We start from the raw sequence: 25,830 nt of genomic DNA, 5'->3' as shown, positions 1-25,830 counted from the left end.
CAATAACCAAAACTACCTACAAATAAATGGCCCAATTATTGGGAATCCTGTGTCACCAGTTCTAGCCAACATTTTTATGACACAGATTGAATCACAAGCAATCAATTCAGCCTTATACCCACCACTATACTGGTACAGGTATGTTAATGATACAATTGCTAGATTCACATCTACAGAACACGCACTTGGTATTTTCAGTCACATTAACTTGATACACCCTAGCATTAAGTTCACCTGTGAACACAAGAAAACTAACAAACTCAGAACAGAAATCCACAGAAAAATCACCCATACTGGATTATACATTCCCTGGTACTCAGCACATTAAACAAAACAAAATCTTAACATATTAAGAAACCAAATAAAGACAGCCACAACTATGCTCACCAAATAAAATTCACAATGAAATCAACAAAATAAAACACTTCTTCAATATCAACAAATTTCCTCAAAAAACTGTGGAAAAAATATGCACACACCTAGACCAACAACAATAAATCCCATGATATAACAAACTATAAAACTTTATACTGCTGTATACCATATGTTTCTGACATCAGCGAAAAAATAACAAACACTTGGAAAAAAAAACTTATAACAAAGCACAACATTCCAGTAAACACCAGATTTATTTAGAAACCAGGTACGAAACTAAAATCCATACTATGTACAAGCTACACTGACAAACACAATGCCAACATAATTTATAAAATACACTGCAACAACAGCCATGATTTCTATAGTGGAGAGACAAGCAGAAAAATGGAAACTAGATTCAAAGAACACAAAAACACCTTCACACGTTTCTGAACACTGCAAATTAAGTAAGCAAACATAACCATAGAAAACACCCAGATACTAAGTAGGGAAACAAATATAAACAAATGCAAAATCAAAGAAGCCCTACTTATACAGCAACTAAAACCAAAGTTAAACCAGTATAAAGGAATACCTTTATACTTATACTAATTAATAACCTAACATCCACCTGCAACACCACCTACAGTCCTGTACTCATTTATACTCTCATTCCTAATGCGTGTCCATCAACTGTCACATTTAAAATCTCTCTTTCATTACCTGAAGATGACCTAGGAAGATCGAAAAATGGTTCTCTCCAAATCAGTAAAAGTGTTAATATTCATACCAGCCATTCTGAGATACATTTTTACGTATGTATATATCATGACTAATTAAATTTTTAAGGCTCTTAAGCACATGTTTTAAGTATTTAAATTTGATAAATTAAGTTTTTAGAACATAGAAAACTAATAAATTTAATCTTATCAAAATCGAAAAATTATGGAGATACATTTAATATTTGCATATCTATTTTAATACATTGTTTTTATTGGAAAGTATACGTACATGTGTACACCAAGTTAGTGACAAAGTGTTATTGTGATATATATGTGGGATGTTATGGGGTTGAGCACTCACATCTTGCTCTTCTAATTTCTATTTCTGTATCTGTTGCTACTGTTTTTATTTCTTGTGTGAGACAGGCTTGTGGCATACATTTGAAGAAACGTTTGCATATAGAGGATGGCATAAAATGGGAAAAGCTAATTTGTGAGTGGAAGGAAGTACTTACCATAAATTCATTTCTAACTTTTTACTATAGTCTAACTCTTGTACCAGATTTAACTCTTTCAGCATGGGGTTGGTCTGTATGAGAAACCACTTGATCTCATTTGAAAATCTCTTTAGATTTAATATTTCTAACTTTCAATATATTGTGGATATCTTCAGAAAATTTGGGAGTATTTCACTTAATAATATAAATGTTTAACATACGAAAAAATCATATATTTTTTAGTGAAGTATTTCTAATAAAATAGATTGGTCCATAAATATATTCAGGATTTATTTTGAATAGTCCATGTGCAAAGTATTTTTCATGTTAAAATTAAAAATACTTTTCCTCACCTTAAAAATTTGGAACTTCTTTTATGTTATCCCTAAGAGATCCTAAATAAATTTCAAAAGTTTTTTTTTTTAAGTGAAACTTGATAGGTTATATGTTATTTTTTCTAACTTAACTAAAATGGGATCTGTAAATCTGACCAACCTCATAACCACCAAAAAACATTGTAATAAATCTAAATTACCCTTTTTTCTTTCTGTAATAACTTCATATTGTAATATAAAACCACATCTGTTAATAATTAAATTTTATTGTTATGTTGTCCTTTCAGCTGTGACTGAATATTGTTCATGTGCGTATAAGTTGTAAACAACTTTGGGAACATGCTGCTGATGTTATGCTATCAAATTACATTTCCCATGAGAAACTACAACCAGTGCAAGCAGCTCGTGTGTCTCGTCAGACATTTTTATTTCATTGTTGTTGCTATTTATTTAATCTACTCTTGACTGACCTAAAAATATCCTTATTTTCACATTTTAATTACTTTTATAATTTCACATAAAGAATAAAAATTAAAAACAGGAATTAAATACTTATCTCTTTTCTTGCTCTTAGTAGTCAAAGAGAGTTAACCTTGGTTTTTTTATACTACTCATAGTATTGCAATTAATAATTTTTATTTAATTAAATAATGCTCCAAACAATATTAAATAATAACATCCAAAAATTAGACAAATTCCTGCTACAAATTCATATAAGCCAACCATTAACTTTCTCATGGGAATGCTGTTTGTACTGTGAATGAAACTGACATTTAATACTTCTGAACATAATGTTATACAACACATCATTTGGTGGATGAAAAGTCTGTTTTTCTAGGTTATAGGTAATATGTAATTAAATGTAAAAGGGAACTACTGGAGAATTATGAAAGAGGATGTGATAGGTGGGTGTGGTGGGAAGGGTCTGATTTTCTATTTGATAACTATATCCAAACAAAATTGAAGACTATAATAAATGAGGCTAACCTGAGCAAAGTTAGAGAGTACTTTAAGTTTAATTTTGTAATTTTTCAAGGATCCTTATTTTTAAGGAGGATGACTTGCTAAGAAAAAATGTATCACACGAGGTGAAATTCAGGATTTTTTCAAATATTGTCTTGTAGAATTAAGAACTTAAAACTTATATGCTATTCAAACTGGATTATTAACTAATATTTTATGCTATAATAATTACTATAACATAAAAAGTAGTTCAATAACATTTTGAATGTAAGACACTAAAATTTGTGTCATGTGCAGTAAAAAATGCCCAAGTTGACAGGGTTAATAGATATACATACACATATAGATAGATATCATGACTAATTAGATTTTTAAGGCTCTTAAGCACATGTTTTAAGTATTTAAAACAGGTGGACAGGGTTAATAGATATGCATGTGTGTGGACACACACACACGTTATGTATGTATATATATATATATATCATGACTAATTAAATTTTTAAGGCTCTTAAGCACATGTTTAAGTATTTAAATTTGATAAATCAAGTTTTTAGAACATAGAAAACTAATAAATTTAATTTTATCAAAATCGAAAAATTATGGAGATACATTTAATATTTGCGTGTGTATTTTAATACATTGTTTTTATTGGAAAGTATACCTACTTGTGTACACTAAGTTAGTAACAAAGTGTTATTGTTTTTTATAATTTGTGAATCTAGATTAACACCAGTTGAACATATCAGGAAAAAAGTATTTGGTTATAACATTATAAAGTAGAATTGTAGAAATACTGATGTTTAAATTTAAGTTTGAAGTCAATCATAAATAAACACTTGATTTTTTTTTTTTGAAAAGTGACATATCTTTGCTTTTGTTACTTAAAGTTTTGATGTTGCTACTTATATTTGATGTTACCCAAACTTCATGTGTAAGCCTTTTGTAATTTTTATTTTAACTAGGAACATTCTTTGAAACCATGTGAAAGACGTGTATAGAAACAGTATCCTCATTCTCATATTTGGTGTATATTTTTGTGAAAGGGCTTGTGTTGAGTACAGTTTTGGTCTTAGAAAGTTCATGTTAAGGAGAAATACATTTATTTTTATGAAACATAAACTCATCTAATGTGTTTTAAACAGGTGTGACTTCCATGAAGAACTTGATAGTCCTCATTGTGCTCTGGGCAGAGCTCAAAGATTATGGTGAGGATTGTGGGTGATAATATTTATGAGGATTTTTTACCAGTAAAAGAAATGAAAGGATAGTTATGATTTTAATGGTTTTATTAAATGTGAAATTCTTAAGGTATGAGAAAGTTCTTTAATGCAGCATAGCCATGTTCAAACATCGTATTTCACTGTAATTTCTCCACTCATTCTGTTAAATTTTAAAATATGTTTAAATAATATATTAATATTTAACAATCAGAACTATTCATGTGTGCTGAGATCATGTTACAGTAAGTTGTATCAACGAAATATTGAATTTTCTCCCACAAATTTACTGTATTAAATATAAACATCTGATGGGAGAAGTTAGGATTTTACAACTAAAGGTTTTCAGTATTATTATTATTGCTTTGCTTTTTTTTTTTTGTTGTTTATGTTGATTTTTAATCACTTGAAATATATGTCAGTGTTTCTGTTTAGATGGCATATAGATTGCAAATGATCCAATTTTTTTGTCTAGATAGATGAACATAACTTAAGTTTGAAAAAATTCTGAAGTTTTGCAATTATTTTGTGTATTATTACATACTTGAATTAAGATGTGTTTATTAAAGTGGGTATTTGTATGTTTTCTAAGTAGTAGTAATGTTTAACAAAAATATTAGTAAGATATATCTATATGTTTATAAAATTCCACTTTAAAATGACCAAAACTTTGTTCTGTCTTTCAGTTTTATGTTGTCTGATGCTGTATGTAAATATTATGATATAGAACCAACTTTGAATCATTTACCTCCAAGAGAGTTTGAATCTCAAAATTTTACAAGAATGATACCAAAACTTGTAAGTAGTTGGATGTATTGTGTGGGTGTCTATATATATAGTAATCAGTTCTAATTACATTTCTTGTGTTTTCCTAAAGTCTAGTTAGACCAACTTCATAAATTGTTTGGAATTTAATGTTGTATACTTTATACAAGGAGGGATACAAAATTCTTATTTTGACTGATTTATACACATTTCGAACTCAGAACTGTACAGACAAGAATTATTAGCATGTGGTGTTCATGTGAATGTCAAGTAACTTAGACTTACCAAACATAAAACTACAGAGTGCTTCCTTGTGAATGTTCTGCTGAGTGTAACATGCCCAAATATTTAGTAAACTGCTGTTAGTGTCAAAACTTTTTTGTGTTATTCTTTCTATGTATGCTTTAGTAACTTTAACTTACCAAGTGGTGGCATACACATTTGCATAAGTTATTGCAAATCTCTGATCTTTTAAAAGTTTAGGGTCATTTTTTTTTATTATTTTATAAGTTTCTGATTTTTGAGATTGAAGAAGTCTATTACAGTATAAAGTTAACTGCTGATAGTTATTTGTTACTCTCTTTGAATTTATTTTTGTTTTGCTGTTTATTGTAATAATTCCAAATCTTTTAGTAATGATTTATGATTATAAGTAGTGTTACTGTATCAATGAAGATTCTCAAATGTAGCTATTATGATTACAGTATTAATAACATTACATGCTAAGTGAATGACAGGAAGTTGTAGCAAACAAAATGTCTAAACTCAAAACAGCCAAACTGTCAACATATTTTTTTTTTAATTATTCTGTGTCATTTTGATCTACCTTATTAATTGTGTGTAGGCTGTTTTCTTTATATTGTACATAGAAATGTTTTATAAATGAACATCTTATAGGATGAAAGTTATGTTCAATTAGTTATCTTAATTATAATGTTTGAGAAGCATTATAGTTTCTAAATGTATTTATTATAAGTATTTTATTAAACGTCATGATACGTGCCTGAAGTATTGTTACAGATGACTAAAGGCAGTTGTCAAGGGTAGTGAGGTATCAAGCAAGAAATGGACTGAGATAAACATGGTTTTCAATATTTAGTAAGAAGGACTTATGTTTTGTTGTTCAGTTTCTTATTCTTTTGTTCTTTTGATTTTTTTGCTGCTGCTATAATATTTTATTGATCTAGTGAAAGGTGAAAGAAAATGAAAAAAATTGCTCTTAGCTGCCTGTAGTATTTGTATTTGAATTTTGTGATTTCTGGCTATTGGTCTGAAGACAGAACTATGCAGTTGTTTCTTCAAGTTTATGGAATATTTTGACTTTTTTTTTGGTGATGATGAATGAAAAAATCTTTACAATGCTCTGTTTCAGTTGTTATTTGTTGTGCATAAAAAATTGTGTGTAAGTTAAAACATTACACAGCTTTTTAAGAAGAGCCCAGAAAAATTGAAAAAGCTCCTGCTACAGCTTTGAATCTCTTATGTGAGAGGAGTATGAAAATTTGGTTTATGTAATGACTCAAACTAGATACAATTATTTTTAAAATATTTCTATTTGTAAAATGTTTATATTTACTTGTGAAAGAAAGGAAATAAATTAATTCTTATGGTCAATTGATAGTATATTTTCTTTTTATATATACTTGCTAAAAGGCTCTCTTACTTTAATTTTACTGACAAAGATATACTAATTCAGAAAGTAAATTGTTCCCCGAGTCATGAGGAATGACAGCCACAAAACCATATACTTGAACACTAAACAAAAAAACATTGACAATCAATTACTCCTTTCCTTTTTTAATATTCTTGAACAGCCATCATTTTATAATTCTTACCATAAGCAACAGCATCTGTTTTGATTACTGTTGAATACTATAAACTTTTACTGCATCCTTTCATGAAGTCTGTTGTTCCTTGGAATCTCTTAATCTGTATTTATATTTCTTTATTCACTCCATGCTATTTGATTGTCTCCTTGTATTTTTCTCTACATGATGATTTTCCAGTGAAATTTGGAGAGACTGCAGGAATTCTTTTATTTTGACATAATATATATTTCATATGAAAGGTTAAGTTATTGAGGTTGGAGGTCACAGGAGTCATCTTTTTTGATAGTACTCAGTTGCCTCAGTCTATATCATCTTGCTAATACTTTGTTTTATTTTATTGTAATGTGTAATCTGCTTTTGAATCTGGCTTTTTTCTTTGTTTGCAATACATTTCTTCATAACGACTGAAAAACATTTATTTGTTGCCAACTTTAAGGCTCATCAGTGTCTGAAGGACCAGACCCTTGTTGAAGTCTATACAGCTGCTTACCAATCCTTTAAAGTGCATGAAATTTTTTTCAAAGAAGTATTTTTTTTTCTGTATCCCCCTGGGTGACTTAAATGTCAGTAAGTTGTTTGCTTTCTTTGCATATCAAATAGTTAGTAAGAATGACAAATGGGAAATATTAGGTTGAGGAATAATTTGTGAGCATTTTAAATAATTTCATTCAAGCATTACATGCAAGACTATACAATACTTCAATGCATGAACACATTACACCCAAAACATTTATTATGATACTTTATTTCATGTAATACCTAGGTATATAGTATGCATTGTTTCAAACGAAATTGCAAGAAATTAAATGCGAAAAGCAGATGGTGTCGAAAATGCTCGATTTTGTCCACTTGACATTCCATTTAATGAGCTGAAAATGAAAGCAAAAATTAGAGACATATGAAAATCAAACACACCATCTATTAGAGCAAAAAATTATCTACCAAATGACCTGAAATATTTTGCGAAAGCGTTTCATTTATGAATATATTTTTTTAACTTGAAAAAACGCTCGCAAATTATTCCTCAACCCAATATGTAATTTGACTGTATCTCCTCAACTTCAACCTTTATTTCTTGTGATCAATCATTTCTCTGGCTACCTGTTTTATTCTTTCAAAATTATGACTGACTAAATACGTGTCCTTTAAACCTTTAACGAAAACATGCTTTTTAAACTCTTTTTCTTCACGTCACTGAGTTACATTCAAAATTTCATTAAACCATTTACTATAAACATATATTAGTCAAATTATTATTATCAAGTAGTTTTATATTGTCTTAGTTTTTATCCCTTTATGTCAAAAGAAGTATGAAAGCTGTACTGAAATCTCTCAATTTTGTGTCACATGACACACAAGCTATAACAATATTGAAATTTGATTAATTGTAGCTTGAAGCATAAAATAGTAGTCACTTACCTATAAGTCTAGATGAAAATGTAGTTTACTTGAGCTTTTGACACATATAAAATTCTTTCTGTTAAATGCAGTTGAAACAAGAAATAAATGTCAACTCCTGACCAACAGGTACTATGCACACTTTCAATACTTAACATTGAACTGTAAAAGTTATATGTACTTTCAGCATGTATGTGCTTATATTCATTAGTAAGAACTCAGTTTACACTATAATCCACCAGTAATTATTTTGAAATTGGCAACAAGTTGTCATCTTTGAGTAAATGTAACTGCTTGTGTGATTATTGGCTGCTTTGTTCACTGTAGCACTTCAGTTGTTTCTTACCCAAATATGTTATAACTAGATTGAGAGTTAAATTGTATTTACTGAATTACATATTATTTGTGTTTTAAAATTCAAATTTGCAAGGTGTAATATTTTTATAAAGTAACCAAAGCTCCTCCATTACAATGCAAAACTTATATTAACAAGCATGTGTGTGTGTGTGTGTGTGTGTAAAAAACATTTGCTGGAGGCTAAAATCTCTGCAATTCATTTCATTCTATTACCTGTGGGAACCTATTGATGTGTGTTGACAGAAATAATCAAAGATAAAGAACAGGAAAGGAAAAAAAACACATTAAAAATAAAGTATGTGTCAAAAGGTAATGATGTATAATTACATGTGACTCAAAGATGATTATTCACTCAAGAGTGAAAAGATGTGTAAGTATTTCTGTTTGTTAATTTAACCACTTGATCATAAGTTAGAGTTGGTGATATAGCAGAGAAAATGAAAAGTAAAATATAAACATTTACCTTTAAAAAAATTTAATATTCTTTCAGAGGCTCTAGAGATAATGCAAATGAAATGTGAAAACTGTAAGATGATAAATAGTATTTTTATATTCAGAATAAAAATCACTTTGTAAGTGATATAATCAGCCTGAGTAGTAATATCTACATAAAATAATGAATTCTTATTAGAAATAGTGGCAAAAACCAAAATCAGATATTTTTCTCAAACTATACATCTTTAGGAAAGTCCTTGTCCAATTTTGAGTAATTTCATCTGCTATTTTTATTACTGGAATGAAATTTAATGATAGATAAATAACATCCTTAGTCTGAATGTATTGTCATTATCAGGTTAAATGCTGATTTTTTAGCAAAAACATACAAAGCTTTTTTGATTGTGAGTACCTGAAAGTATGGGTTTTAAATACCAATCTCTTAGCAAGTACATACAGAGCTTTGTGTAGCATTTAACTGAATGATCAACACATCCAATTTTTCAACTTGCCTGCTATGTTGATTTCTCTGACCTAAATAATACAGGAAAACTTAGTGACTTTCTTTTTCACTGTTGTGATGTAGGCTTAGCATTTTTTTACATATTTCAGAATGATTTCACAGACATGATGATAATATATAATGTAAAATATTTGTACCAATTTGGTAGACACAAGATAATTACATGTGGTGAAAATTTTACTGTGTAGAAAATGTAAGCTTGCTGCAGAACTTGCAAAACGTTTTATTTCAGTGATTTCATTAGTGTTAGTAAGTCTGACACTAACAAGATGAACTTACTTCACCCAAATGTATTCAACTTCTTTGCAAAGACAGAAACTGAAAGAAGCATATTTTCAAGTGTGAAACAAAGCTTCTGTGCTGATAATATGAAGGATATTTACTGTTGAGATTTGTTTTATTTTTCATGTTTTTATCGTTAGAAGAATCCACATTGATTCTTTTAAAATACTATAAAGGATTTGTCACAACTGGCTGGGTCTGAGGAAACATTTGGTTGTATAATACAGAGTGTTTGGAAAGTCACTGTGCACTTGTATATTTATTAACAGACATGTTTTAATATTGAATACAGGAGGTAAATATGAATGACAATTATAAACAATGTTGAAAGTGACCCCTGTTGGCATCAATACAGGCCTGGATCCTTCTTATTTTGTTTCTAAACACCACTATTAATTGCTGGCTTGAAATAGACTGAATAAAATATGATTACAAAACTGCACAGTGACTTTCCAAACACCCTGTAGCTTTCACATTTAAAGTGAAGAATACTTGTACATGCATTTAAGTTAAAAAACAAAAAAGTATAAGATATGAAATTCATATAAACAAGTGCAGAATATATGTTTTTAATTTTGAGGAAGTACTGGTGAAAAATAGTACTTTTTGTCTTCATAAAATTGCCTTAAGTTGTTTAAATGATCTGATTTGATATCTGTAAAACAGGTATCTCTTAGCAACTAAACGTTAATGGAATAGCAAATTTCATATTTACAACAATAAAAGAAACAGCTACAAGCAAAATAAACTTATGGCTTTTATCCAGTCTTTTTATTTCTGGAATAAAATGTCTGATGTTTATAACTTGTCATATTTTCAGCTTCTCTAGATTTGGCAATTATAGGAGTCTACAACAAACTTTTAACTCTCTTTTGACTGCTAACTATAGAATCTTAATAAATCTATAAATTACTTTATTGTCCCAAGGTTGTAAAGAAATATTTAAAAAAAAACGGGATAATAAAGTCAGTGATTTTTACTAAGATTTCTAATATACCCTGTAAACTTCATATTCTCTGTTATGTGGTCCAAGTTTAATGTTCTTTTTTTTCCATCTAAGATGATCCATTGTGTTGTTTAGAAAGAACTATAAAATTAATCATGGTAATATTAACACAGTGCAGTTAGACATTGTTTGTAACTGTTGTTTGCACCATTAATTTGTTTTTTGGACAGCCTGACCCAAAACCCATGATAAACAAGGTAAATGTTCCTGTAAAACCTGTGACAGAACACCAGTTCAAGACATTAGTTTCAAATGTGAAAAGCAAGTTTGTTGAAGAGGATGACACGGTAAGACATACACATATACTTAGTTGATTTTAATTTAAAAAGGAAAATGCGGTTAAAGGTTTTTCCTTAAATGTAGAATTTATGTCTTTGGATAAAACTATTTTTTTTATCTAACCATTTCCAGGTTGTTGGCAGCATATTTCTATTTCTCCTTCAGTGTTTATGAAAAATGATTTATAAAACAACACATATCTGAAACATAAACTTGTTAAATGCAATGTATGGAAACTATTGAATGTTTTTGAACCTATATTTTTGGAAGTTCAATTTATCATAAACAACCAACCACAACATAATATATTCATAGATTGTGCTTTTATGCAATATAGCCATTAACCATCGATATGAAATCAAGAGATCTGAGACTCAAGATTACTGATGTTGATCTTTTATACAAAATAATTCTCCCACAAAAAAATATTTGTATTGACCATTCTTCAATTCAAAATATTCTTGTCTGAAAATGTTAATAAATAATTATAAAATGTTTCTTATTTACACAGTTTAAAGCATTATTGTACCTGTAATACACATCTTTGAAAGAAAAATTTACAATTGCCTAATACTAGCATACTCTTTTTAAGGAAATTTTAACAAAGTATCCTGTATTGAAAGTTACTTCTCTTTTTTTCCTTTTAGAAATTGTGTAACACTTCAGTTTATTTTGTTTTTTCCTGTATTGTATACCTCATGCTTATGTTTAGCAGTGGTTTTTCAGCTTTTTTATTGTGAGTTGATAATACTTAACCCTGTCGCTATGGGCAGATCAAAGAACGTCACAATGTTATAGTTGTTTTCAAAATTTAATTAAACAGTTTTATTATCAGAGTATTTCATTAAAAATGGTATCCAAATATATATTATAATTTAAATATTATTGAAATGCTGAATATCCTTTCTTGTATATCACACATCCTCTGTTATTGGTCAGTTTTTTTACTGCATTATATTTACAATATCTATATTTGTTAAAAATTAAAAAGTAAAGATATCAGACATTGATAAGCCAGAATATAAAATAAGAACCTCCCATCTTTTTTATTTGTTGAGATAACACTGTATTTGGCAAACCTACCAGAGTAGTCTTAAATGAAATGAACAAAACTTTGGCAGGGGTTTAGTTTAGAGAGTGAGAAGTCTGACAAATTCTCTCCTCAACAAGGATGTTCAGGAACATTGTAGTTCCTCTTCGTTCCTGCTCATGGAAGATTATTTATCTGTATGCAGGGGTTTTCATATATTTTAATTTGGCTTATTTGAAGAAATAAAATGAGGTGGGGCAGTATGAAAATGTCAAGTGAGGATGCTGAGTGAGACAAAGGCAGCAAAAAGGAAGTAAACAAGTCTGGAGCCTGCAGTCAGAAAAGAAGCAAGCTGCAGACCAATCACGCAATAATCTATGGAACGTCCTGAGATCAAGGCCATGGAGTGGCTGGGATCTATAAATCCAAGTGCCTCCGAATTTATTGTTGAGGGAAATGGGAGAGCTCCAAGAAAACCCACTTTCACAGTACAGTAGGTTTCCCTTACACCATGCTTTTTAAACCTCTTGTATATTCATGCCTGCTTCTCTTAGTACGTGTTTATAACCAATGAAATGAGCACAGTCCAAGTTTTGTAACTCTGATGCTCATTAGGCTTGAAAGGGAAAGCCAGAGTTTTATTTGAAATTTTAAAGTCTTTTCATTAATTTGTTGCTTTGAACAGAAAGTAGAGTTTTTTAACCCACTTGTATATCTTGTTAGAAAGCCAGGTAAATTACAGTGGTTTTTGTGTGTACCAGTATAGTAATTTGATAATTATTTTCTTTTCTAAGATGTGTCTTTTAAGCCTATAAAAAAATTGATTTGTCTACCCCCTTCACAGCAAATGTCGATAGTTTATATCCCGAAACAACTTACTCCACGTACAAAATAGTACATAGAGAGAAAGCCAACTGCAAGTGGCCTTGTTTACCTTAAATGATATCACTTGCCTCTGACACAATTTTTCAACTAAGTGATCACAGAGGTTAACTTGGAAGCTTGTAGGACCTGGGTGTAATCTTTAACTTGTATCTCTATGGCACTTAAATACAAATGCAAATGTATTGCATTTTAACTGTATGTCTTAACAAATTTGAAAATAAAGTGTGCACCATTTACTTAGCATTAATATTCATAAAGTGGAACTTATTTGTGTAAGCTCTGTAATAACATTAAAACATATTTTACTGGTTTAGACTTTTCTTCGTATTCTACCCATATGATTCATTGGCTTACAATATTTCAATTTGTAATTGCCTGTTTAGTTGATTAAATATATTTTAAGGGTTTCCTTCCTTGAGTTAGGTGCTTTCATACATATTTTAAAATTTTACTCTTATGTTTTAAGGATGTTAAATAATGTTGTTACACTTACCACTAATTTCATTATATATCATAATTCTGTGCAAAATCATTTAATTATTTAAGCCTTCATTCAGTCTTGAGTGCACATTGACTGCATCTGAGTTACACTTCCTGTGGATAATGTGTCATACCAGTAATACAATAAATCACTTGTTTTGAAAGTATTTCTACATCTGTTAAAATAGTTAGAAATCTTATCACTAGCTCCTTGTTGTGGATTCCTGAACATGTTGAGGGGATCTTGGAGAGAAGGGTCTGTCTTTTATTCCACCTCCTCTGAGTTCTGAATTTCACCCACATGTTTCGTGCAGGGTAACCCATGAAGAGAAGGAGAGGATCCTGATGATTGAGGGGTCCAACTTTAATACACCACATTAGCCTTGAATTCCCAGGGTCAATTGACTGGTCCATTTAGGCTACAGTCAACAGAGTACTAGTGTTGGATGTTCTCAACAGGTATTGTGTACATTGTGTCTGATGCTGTCATTTTGGTACAGTGCTCCAAACCATGGCATTGCTGCAGTGTCCTTGTTTCATTTTACAATATGTCTCCTCATAAGACTCTATGGTGGGTGGTGACAGTAAGCACTGAAATGTATTCTATTTATTATGGATACCCCAATCCAAGAAAAAAAAAAATAAATAAAACTGAAAAAAAAAAGATTATTGGAAAATGACCACAGTCACCATCACAGTCTCACTCAACACCTCAATTTCTCATTCTGCATTCATTGTCTGAGAAATCCTTATGGCAGATGTCTCCCTTATTCCTTCAAAAGGGATTAGAGGGGCTTACTGCCTCTCCCAAATTAGTAAGGAAGCTGCATTCAGGAGACATTTTGGTGGAAATATCTTCACCATAACATACCAAACTCCTGAAATCATAGGCCATTGAGGTTAGTTCCCAAGCTGTTTTGAATTCCTCAAGATGAGTTATTGTTGAAAGTTGGAGATCCCTACTGGTTTCTCCAACCAAGATGTTTTTGCAGTACACCATATCTCCCCTCAGAAGGGCAGAATAATACAACTTACAGATGTACTTATTTTGATGTTTACATCTTCATGTGCACCTGCCACTATCGAAGCAGGATACTTTAATTGTAAGGTAAGGCTCTATATTCCCAACCCTCTCCAATGTTTTCAATGCTGGTGGTCCAGACATTCAAAGACCTCTTGTTGTGGATCTTTAGCATGTTCTCAGTGTAGTGGCAAAGACCACAATGCCTAAGTGTGCAAGCTGGAATCATACTGTGGTGGAAATCCTGCCTACAGCATGGCTTGGAAGGTTTTAACATGATACCTTTTTACATATTGGAGTAATATTACTTTTCTTTTTTTTTTGCAATTGTTTGGCACAGATATCCAAGTTGCTTTGTGCCAATAGATGCCAAACAACCAACCAACCTTATCTCTAGCTTTAAAAATGTAGAACATTTTTTCTAACAAGAATATTACTTAATTTGAATGTATAGTAGTTTTACATCTTATTTATTAAATAATCATATGAATACAAGAGTAATAATAACCTCTTCCACCTTCCAAACACAAGACCTCCTCTCTTCTGGTGTCCTGTTCCCTATTCTTTGGCTCTGGCTGCTGATGCTCTCAACCATATTTAGTCTTGTTTTTTTCTGTATACCCACCCCCTCTGTTTTCTCTCTTTGTCCTTATCTTGATATGCAGCACTTTTTTGTCACTTTCTATTATTAATGCTTATGTAGCCATATCAGCTTTGATTTCTTCTGCTTCCTCCACCCAATATCCCCCTCTGTAACATTAATCTCACACATCCCTTTTTTATCAAGAGACATCATCCCTCCATCTTCATGTGTATAATTTATCCTGACCCATTACTCATTTACCAATGCTGTTCCATCAAGTGGCATTCTTCTTGTCACATTCCTTTTTCATTTACATTATGTCTATCCATCAACAATAATGTTGGGATTTTTGTAATTGGTCCACCACTTTTCCTTCCTGATCACATTATTGGGAAACACCTTTCTGCTTTTTACCTGGCTGTTAGTCAGGGTATGTTGGTCTCTATCATTGCTGGTTATCAGGTGACCTTGCCCAGTATATTTTACTTCTGTAAGTACCACAGAGTGCTTATTCCTATCCTCTATTCTCTCTTTTTTGTCTTCCTTCTTCAACAAACTCTATGCCTGATTGGGGACCTTCATTGTTTGAATACTCTAATGCATGACCCATTCGAGCTGTTGACTTCTTGCTATTTCAACCACCTTTTGCCCCTGGTAGTGCACCAGTAAGTCTATGGATTTACAACAATCAAGGGTTCAATTCCCTGCAGTGGGCTCAGCAGATAGCCTGATGTGGCTTTGCTATAAGAAAACACACACACATTCAACCACCTTTCACTTCAGATGTTTGTTCTCCTCTGCTTGGTCTAGTCTTAGATTTTTTTACTCAGGAAGGTGCCCATACTTTCTCTCCTTTCTCTTTTCCTCTTATCTTTTGCCCCTATGTTAATTCAGCTCTACACCAGCTCCTGCTTTTTGTTTGAGCTGTTTGTATTAATTATCATCATCTCCCTTTCTTCTGTTGGTCTTTTTTTTTTTTTTTTTCCTTCATATTGGATGGGTCATTCACCTTCTGTGATTGGTTTATGATTCTGTAGATCTATATCCTTGTTGGCTATTCATGTTTCTTTCAATCTATTTTGTCTCCAATCTTACTCTTGCATTCATTTTTTTGGATAAGATCCTCCTGGCTGGCATCTGGACAAGACTTCATGTTTGTCTTTTGTTCTCTTTGTTATTTGGTTGTTTCATCTACGAACAGAATTTTACTCCTTCTGGTTGCTGTTCTTTAATCCACAGAGTTTTTTGAGAAGGAGTTTTACTTTTTTTCAGCTAACTCTTTCATAGGATTCAACCAGGTGACTCACATTGCCTCTCAGAATATGGATTTAGGTGGGAGTCACCCCAAAACAAGTGGCATACAAATCTCATAGGCAAATGCACAATAAATATAGCATTTCTGTATGAAGGAGTGAGTATCTATTGGAAATAGAATTTTAGATTAGGAAAATATTAATTTTAAAATGTGTTCAAAAAGACTTAAGTTGGTAAAAATATGGAAAATGATAGGAGAGCTTGTCTTAAGACTTTAGGTACAGTAATTTCTTAGTAAATTAATTTTTTAATCCTAAATTTGTAGTTACCTGTTCAAAACTGTACTGTGTATATTTTTTTCAGACTTGTTATTTCAGATGATTTGATATTTTTGTGTTCATAAGCTTATTTGTGACAATATTGTATCTTAACCAAGTATTAAATCAAACACTTTGTTACCAGCTAGTAGAAACAAATTATTTATTAGGCAAATGTATACATAGCCAAAGTGAAAACATGCTGTAAATTTTTCAAATATGCTATACTCCAAAATATAATTATCTTAAATAAAATGCATCTAGACTATTACAATACTTCAATCAAATTAACCCTTTATTGATAAGTATATTAAAGTGTCAGTATAATATCTAATTGTATTTTTATTACAGTGCTTGAAATCTCTGTAATCACAGATGGCAAATAAACAATATCAGAATGTTAGAGTACGTGTAAAAATTACTAAAAATGAGTTCAGCTGCAACTGACCATTTAAACTGTAACTATGTCAAAAATAGAAAGAATGGATCTACTCTATGTCGTGTTCACACCATCTGATAATCAGAAGAAACCAGACCCATACAATTTATACATGCAGTGCAAGCTAACTATTGAAAAATAAGTATTTACAATAATATAGTAATTTATTTATAGTGTGGTTTTGGCTCAATTTAAAACTAATTATTAGATGTAATGGCATCAAAATCTACAAAATATAGCCTCATCATATTTCCTCCTTTTTCAGATTTATTGACTGAAATAAGTACTTTTACTTCAAGTTATCACATTTCTATAGCTAAATTTGTATAACACTCATGCTGGTTTTAGTGTCTGATATAGACTTTGTAGTTATGCCAGGTTTTCATTAAAGGCCAGCTAATGCTCAGTGTTTTAATGAGTTAACGTAATAATAAAACACAGATGATACACTATGTTTCTAAGAACTTGGCTCACTAGATGGTTGTCTTTAACATTTCTGGATTTTTTTCTTAGCTTATTGTAAGCAGTGTTGCAGTGAATCCAAGACCTCTTGAAGCTGTAGGCAGACAAAAAGGTAATCAGACAAACAGCCACAAAACTATTTTTGTTTTGTCCCTCGAGAACAAGGAATTGCAAAAATTTTGTGTAAATATCTTATTTTTATGTGTAATATTTTGTTTTGATATTTCAAAATATATATATTTATTAGACATGTTGTATTAGATGAAGTCTGGAGATGATAAAACTCACACTGCTGGAATAAAAACAAATTTGAATGCGAAATATTTTTAGTTCCAACAGTACTTTCTAGGATTTTTTAAAAAAAATTTGTTTACTGATAAAATGCATTGTCCATGATTAACAAAAGTAGACTGCTGTTCCATGAGATATGTCAGTTCCTTAGGTCAGCACAGTTAATATTTGATGAAAGCAATCATCTTTATTGGCATCTGTAGATCATAGGTTTATTTTAGGTTTCATCTACAAGTAAAATTAGTACATTCAAGGCAAAGTTTTGATTATCAAAATAAAGATTTAATCATGAATTTACTGTTAAACCACCATTCTTTTTGATTGTTTTCTAAACAAAGTGGTTGCATGTCAGTTTAATACTATCCATATTTTCTATGTTATGTTGTTATAGCTTAGTACTTAGGTAAACAATTTCTGTTATGCTAATTTGAAATGCAGCTCTCCAGTGGCACAGCAGTATGTCTGTGGACTCACAATGCTAGAAATTATTTTGATACTTGTAGTGGGCAGAGCACAGAAAGCCTATAATGTAGCTTTATTGGCTGAGCATGTCCATTTGGTTAAGGCACTCGATTCACAATCCGAGGATCACAGGTTCAAATCCTCATCACACCCTTTCAGCCATGGAGGCATTATAATGTGACAGTCAATCCCACTATTCATTGGTAAAAGAGTACCCCAAGAGTTGATGGATGGTAATGATTAGCTGCTTCTCTCTCTAGTCTTGCACTGCTAAATTAGGGATGGCTAGTGCAGCTGGCCCTTGTGTAGCTTTGCACGAAATTGAAAACAAAGCAAACCAAATTGAAATGCAATTTATTCTTTTCATTTCCTAAAATATTGAAATTTTTCAAACCTGAAATTCTTAAATATGTTGTTCAACCTGAATTACTACATGTGTTTATACTGTATGTTAAAGAAAGAAAATGTTTTCTGTTGGTTTTGGAGTCTTATTTAGGTTTCATATCATTGTGCACACTAGAAATGTGTTGAAATATCAAGATATTTATTCAGTTGATGTGGTTTTTCTTGTTAGTTGACTGATAAGTGCAAATTAAGGAATCTGTGTTGCTTCAGCATAATGTTTCATATGCTAAGTCTTAATTTGTGGAAAGGGGCTCAACATGACACATGTAGTGAAACTGTAAGAAAAGTATTTTGCATTTTAAATATGCTTGTCAGTAAGTACCACTGGTAGCATGTTTAGAGTAACTTTATGAAACCTTTGTTTTGTGAAATATTTTGATAATTAATGGTTGTTTAATATATTTTTAATGTGTGTTTACATATAAATTTTTGTGGAATAAGTCTTAGATTGCCGAACATGCACGGGATGCATTTACAAATCTGGTTTAGAGAGTTAATTTGATAACTGATTTTTTCACCATGCAACATAGTGAAAATACACAAATTTCTGTTACAAATCATAGTTAGTTTTTGTCTAGGACCTTTAATTTAATCTCTCTCTATGCCTTTTGTTTACATCAAGTATTTTTTTTATAAGTTCCAGCTTTTAGTGTATTTATTAGTATTTTGCTAGTTTATTAATGGTTAATATATTCATAGGGATGGTCCAGTGAAAATAAATCAATCTGATTTTTAGATATGATACCACTCTTTGTAAAAGCTAAGAAAGTGACAGATTCTTTAGTGATTCATCAAACTAAGCTTCATATACAATTAAGTATGCAGGTTTCATGAACCATATTGGATATGTACATCCCATTGGGTAGGTAGTAAAGCTTTTACAGTTGTGTTGGATGTGTGTTTGACTTTATGCACATATTGATTACAAAGAGAAGTGAAAATTTAATCTGTCCAAGTTAGTGATTCCTCTGATTGGACACCAGCAGTCAGACTGTATAACTGGGAAAGGACTAAGATGTGTGTGACTTCTGGTCTGCACTGTAATTCTCCTTGTTGCTATTTTTGACATTGTCTGAAAGAACAAGAATTTCTTTCTGTCAAGAGAAGATTTTGTTTTTCTTCTCGTCAAAAGGAAATTTTACATGAAATGAAAGAAACATTTGTGCTAATTTATTCCTTTTGGATATCCAAATAAACATTCAAATAACAAAACCAACAGAAATTGATGTATTTAAGTTTACAGTTTTAGAGTCCAGCTCATGCTCAGAATTATCACTTGGTGGAAACAGGATTACCTAAACACAAACAATTGCCAATAAAAATTTGACAGTAAAGATCTCTTGCCCAGAGCCATGCTTCCAACTTTATCATTTCAACTCCCATCATAACTTCTAGATCTTATTAACAACTTGCATTGATGCCTGAAACATTGTTCAAGAAGCTGTTCTTATATTATTCTGATCAAAGAGAATCTTCTGAATTGTATCTGTTGCTCTAAACCAAAATAGATAACTAAAATCATATAACTTTCATATATTGTATTATACTTTAGTATTGATAGGTCTTGTTAAAAAAAAAAAAAAAAACATCATGGCATTTTAAGATTTTCTCTCTAATTCAGACCTATAGGAGGAAAAATATAGAAGCTCAGAGTGTTTCTTTCATACACTTTTTTGAAAAATAGAGCTCATTCCAATTACTAAGATTTTGCCTGAATAAAAAGTGTTTATGTGAAATATTAATTTCATACATTCATAGGTTTTTAGATTATGTTGTTCTTTAGTCAGTTACCAATGTGTTGTTAACCTATTTTAAAAGTAAAATTAAACATCAGACTACCTGTTGTTCATTGTTGAAATTCTTTTGAAGATTTTGTGACTGTGGCTACCCCTCATTACTTAACTCCTCCAGCTGTTGATGACCCCCAGGAGTTCCCAACACTAGGCATGGACAGTAAGTTTTTTATAAGCTAGATAATTCAAATGATTTAGTACTTATAAGCTTTCTGAAGTGACTTGTGTTAATTTTTCTTGCTTCTATTGTGGTGAACAACCACAGAAGATTAGTCCAAAATAGTTTGTTAGTAAGTGTTAAATAGGTGCATCAGATTTTGTATGAAAAAAAAAAAAACTGATTAATAGATAATAAATAAATAAATATCATGTGTCTTAAGTTGCTAAAATCATGTCACTACTTTTATTAAATCTGACCTTATTTTTGTTTATGGACTAACTCATTTTGGCTGTAGTTTAAATATTCTTTTCTACTGATGTCAGAATTGGAGAACTTGTTTGTCCAAAACTTATCATTACTATATTAATTTACAATATAAATTTGTGAAGTTTAATCACAGAAGCTAAATATGTTTCTCAAGAGTCTACAGATGCTACATTGGAATGCAGTGTTTTATTTCATGTATTGTAACTTAGTATCATGTGGTTCTTTTTCATCTTTATACTTATGTCATTCAGAGTGAACAAGATCACACAGTGTAGAAATCCATAGTACATGTAAATACATAGTATGAATAATACTATACAGTATTCACAAGTTTCGTTTAAATATATATTCTTAGCCAGTTTTATTATAGAACAAGTTGTTTGTAAGTAAGTTCTTATAAATAGACGTTGTAATCTTGTGTTATATATAAGAAAATAATTACCCTGCCCCAAATAAAATATGACCATCCCTAATAATAATATTTTATTAACATCCATGAATTGTCTGAATATTTTACTTAAATACTGTACTTTTTTTACCAGCTGATATTTCTTTTGAAGTCAGGGTTTTCTCTTTCACAAAAATAACCATATATTATACACAGAGGTGTAGTGCTAAATAAAGTGCTGGTACATTGTGCCCACATGTTCCCAACCAATTACACCTCTGATAAAACATTCACTTATTCTTTTATAATACTCTATGTTTACCATACTTAGCTGTGTTTGTTGTGTCCCAGCTTGCCTATTGAGTTGTAAATTTAACAAAACACATTGTTGGCAATGAATATCACAAAACAGTGTGGCTGGAATACTGTTGTTATACACTCTTCTACTTTTGAAAAATTCCTAAGGAACTGGGTGAAAAATGAAGTGTCAAAACATGTATTATGTCCAACACTAATGTCTTATGGCAAGTATTATTATTATTAGTATTATGCTTTGTCAATTTGAAAAAGGTATATGTATAAAAAGTTATTATACATTTAGTTTAACATCAGTTTTTGTTTTGTTTTTTAAAATGTTATTAGGTGCTTTAATAATTCAATTCCATGCATGCATTTGAAATATTACACTTTTCATATCTTATGTTTCAGAGTATGGATTTTAATTTGTTTAGCATGGTTAAACTTTTGTATTCTAATTAAAAGCACTTCCCATATTTTATAGTTCTAGTGATTTAAATATTATACAATATATTTTTCAACATAAGTATCAATATAGCTAGTTTTTGTTGGGTTTTTTTGTTAACAGGTTTAAATAAATTTGATTAAATTATGTGAATCAAAATATGATTAAATAACTGATTCAGCTCAATGAAGCTTTCATTGTTTTATTTTTAACAGAACTAAATCTTGGCACTTTAAGCTCTGCAACTGGCAAACAACATATAAGTTTAGTTGGAAGAGGACGCTTAGTAGCAGCTAACTTCATGCCACCACAGACACCTACCAAGCCACCAGATTCATTAAGACAACCTAAAACTATCCCACAGGCTCTTGGTGCTGGTATGGTTGGATATTAACATTTTATTTACTGTATAGAAGTACAATTAATAAATCTTAAAATACTCCAGATTTTTGTTTATCACTATATTTAGTCATTTAATAATAAATCTAAACCAAAGATCTTGTTGTGGATGATTTTTAAATTATTAGTGATTTTCAACTGTACTTGAGTAAGTCATCGATAAATCCTGTTGTAGCTCAAAATGTGAAAAACTTCTAGCAAGGGAAATAAATAGTATTTTAAGATATAGATTTCAACATGAACATTTTATTTTACAAGCAAGCATGTAACACATGCTAGAAGATTTGAATAAGTTTATTGTGGTTATTTCAGAAAGTATGTTGGCTGATAAAATGGGTCATTTAATTAATGTCTTCTGTGTCAGTTTTATTGCTGAACAAAGTGCTTGTGAATAGGCTCCTAACTTATATAATGGATATTGTATCCTTTAGAAATACATAAAAGTTAGCTACACAGCTGTTTAGTAAATCCAGAACACCTCCAATAATAATATCTTATTACATACATAAAGTCCATACTTTTGTAGAGGTTGGAAGTATTATATGATCTTTCAGTAAGCAAAACTGTTTTCTTATAATTTTTGTTACATCTGATTGATAAGTCAGCAGTTTAAGTTATGTTATTGGAGAACATGTTTACTTGTGGATAGAAACAATTCTGTGCAAGTTTTAAATCTTCACTCATATTGATGTTGTTACTTTTTTCCTGAAATGAAAACATTTAAAAACCAAAAGGGTTATGACTTTTAAGTCTATCAATTTAAATATTCTTTTTTGTGCATTAGAAATCTCTATTCAACCTTTTCACAACAGGCTCACTATAATATTCACGAGTTTTAATACATACTTGCACACATTAAGTATTTATACCATAACTTTTGATGCATTATGTATATCTTCACAAAATTTGGTATACGTTTGTAAAGAATGCAAGTTTTTTGTGCACCAAAACTCAGGTTTTTTAATGAAGTATTTTTAGTAACTTTTTTTGTGAAAATATTGAGTCTTTTGTTACTGGCCTGAGTGTGAAGTGATTTTTCTGTTATGAGTAAAATAAACTATTTTTTATCCCCCAAATCTAAAAGTATTATTTGTGTAATCTTTAAAACTTCCTAAATACATTTCCAATGTTTGTTTTCTGTACAAACTTTGTCTCTAATTTTCTCTACCATAACTTTGTGTGGTCTGTCAATTTGACCAACTTCATGACCATCATAAAAAATTAGAAAATAAATATAAACTATGCTATTTTTAATTCGAGAATGACAACATATTATAACACAAAGGTATGAATGTTTAGTCTTAAGTAGCTTTAGTCTTATAAAATCATATATTTATTATGTTTTATTATATTGATCATCCAGCCATGCCTGCCAAACATTACGTAACTTGCATTGATGTGGTGCACATGCACTGACACTACCATATGCAGTAATATAAAACTGACCTTAGTGTTTTTAAAATGACTATCTTGGCTATGTTTTATTGGACTAGTAATATTTTGTTATATATAGTCACATTTCAGTTATTATACATTATATACATATATAGATTATTACTATTTAGAAATAAGTTATTTTACTTTTTTTTTTTTTTTTGTAAAATATAGAAGAAAAATCAAGAAATAAAGGAAACAATTATTTCCAGCTATGACCTCTGAAACATAGGTTGCTAAGCTTTATAAAATTTTGCACATGGAGGATACAAATCAAAATATTTTATTTTAGGTTTTATATATACAGTTGAATAACCAAAAAATTCATAAATTACTATATAAATACCTTAGACTTTCACTATAATTATTCAAACTTAGTAACTAAGCTGTATTTTGGTCTTAAAAAAACATGAAACTTCTAGTAGATTAAGAACACAACCTACCTCCTTAACATGTTATTTTGAAAGAACATGATAGCCTTTTAACAGATTAAAATGGCTGAGAAAACCACTAGGGTAAAATTTTAAGCTGTTGGTTGTGTCATATATTGAAGTAAGTGTACATAAGGGACCGTTCTCAGAAATGTAAAGAGGTGAACTGTGTTTGATTCAGTACCAAAGCCATATCTCAGCAAAATGAAAATATGAGGTTCTTATTTTATATTCTAGCTTGTAAGTGTTGGGAATTTGAATTATTAATTTGTATCAAGCTATACACTTAGTATTTTGACATCACAATCATCTAATTTGAACCAATGCTGCATTCAACATACCATCTCACTCAAAATATTTAGGTATGTTGTTTTAATATTCACTTTTAAATTAAGAAATTAATGCATATAATAATAAAGTTTGAATTATAATCTAGAATTTGATATCATACTTACTGACATACATTCATAAAATAGTTGTCCAATAAAATGTTGTATGCAAGTCAACATAATTTTTCAAGATCTCATCAGGGCTTCTTCTTCTTCTTCTTCAAATCTGCGGCAGACATCGACGACCATGTCATGCCAGACTTCTCTGTTGTCAATCCTCCTTATCAACTCGATGTTGCTCATTGAGTTCTTGGTGACATAGTTATTGAGGCTGTTGATATATTTAGTTCTTTGACACTCTCTGCTTTTCCTCCCTTCTATTTTTCCAGATAGCATCTGTTTCTCTATCCCATTCTTCCTACAGATGTGTCCTCAAAATTCCATTTGTCTCTTTTTTATAGTTTTCATGTGTTTTTAAAATTATTAACAAGTTTATGGTCACTTTTACAACATATTTGCCCAGCCTTACTTTCTTTATCAGATGCAGAGATTTAGGAATTTAACCTAAGTGTTTGTAATCAAGTTCCAACCTCTCTTTCTATCCCCTTGTATCAACGTAAACCCTTCAGAATACCTCCATAAAACTACTACTCATCATGGTTAATCAACTTTGTAGATAAAAACAGATATCTTTTCCATGTCTGGTGGTATTTTGAAGCATGTTACTGTGAACTAGAAAATGTTTTAATTCTCTGTGATCTCACAGAAATATTTATGTAGTTTATTCACATATTTGTGTTATTTTCTTTTAGGTATTGGACGTGGAAAACCGATAAAAAAATGAATGATAGCTAGTCGACCGGTCTTTCTTTTGTGCAAGAATTTGTTGTTATGTTTTTAAGGTGAAACAAGATGGAAAATATTTCTTTTTAGTAAATGTACAATACACCTTTTTTCATATATTTTATAAATGTTCATTTGAGAAAATGTTTAAATTTGTGTGACCTTTATTTGTTGAAAGAAAAAGAATAAAACATTTCTTTTATTACAAATGTTTTTGCATGTGAACAGCATCATTTTTTGTACATATTTCATCTGTCAATTATTGTACAGAATTACCCGAGCAATGCAGAGTGCCAGAGGATGTAGAACTCCATATTGTTTCCATAATTTGTCTTCTAGTTTTAGTTCTAATTTTTAAATTATCTTTTTGCTAAAATTTTGAATAAAATTTGTGTTATTATACATACTATGCAATAAATAAGCGGACACCCATTTCAGAAAGGGTGCTAT

General features: G+C 30.4%; 1 protein-coding gene across 1 annotated transcript in view; it reads left to right on the top strand.

The window, feature by feature from the left end:
- The window catches only part of LOC143235849 (protein maelstrom homolog), a 58,365-nt gene extending 32,776 nt beyond the window's left edge, over positions 1-25,589 (top strand). Inside the window, exons 8-14 of the mRNA XM_076474088.1 lie at positions 4,017-4,079; positions 4,778-4,889; positions 10,857-10,973; positions 17,488-17,548; positions 20,464-20,547; positions 22,160-22,321; positions 25,350-25,589. Of these exons, the coding sequence (XP_076330203.1) occupies positions 4,017-4,079; positions 4,778-4,889; positions 10,857-10,973; positions 17,488-17,548; positions 20,464-20,547; positions 22,160-22,321; positions 25,350-25,381 (631 nt within the window). The 3' untranslated portion in view covers positions 25,382-25,589. The remainder of the gene's footprint in view (positions 1-4,016; positions 4,080-4,777; positions 4,890-10,856; positions 10,974-17,487; positions 17,549-20,463; positions 20,548-22,159; positions 22,322-25,349) is intronic.
- Positions 25,590-25,830: the final 241 nt, after the last annotated feature.

The sequence above is a fragment of the Tachypleus tridentatus genome, chromosome 12, assembly GCF_004210375.1.
Source record: "Tachypleus tridentatus isolate NWPU-2018 chromosome 12, ASM421037v1, whole genome shotgun sequence".
NCBI classification, from domain to species: Eukaryota; Metazoa; Arthropoda; class Merostomata; order Xiphosura; family Limulidae; genus Tachypleus; species Tachypleus tridentatus.
This window is presented reverse-complemented; position numbering and strand designations above follow the sequence as displayed.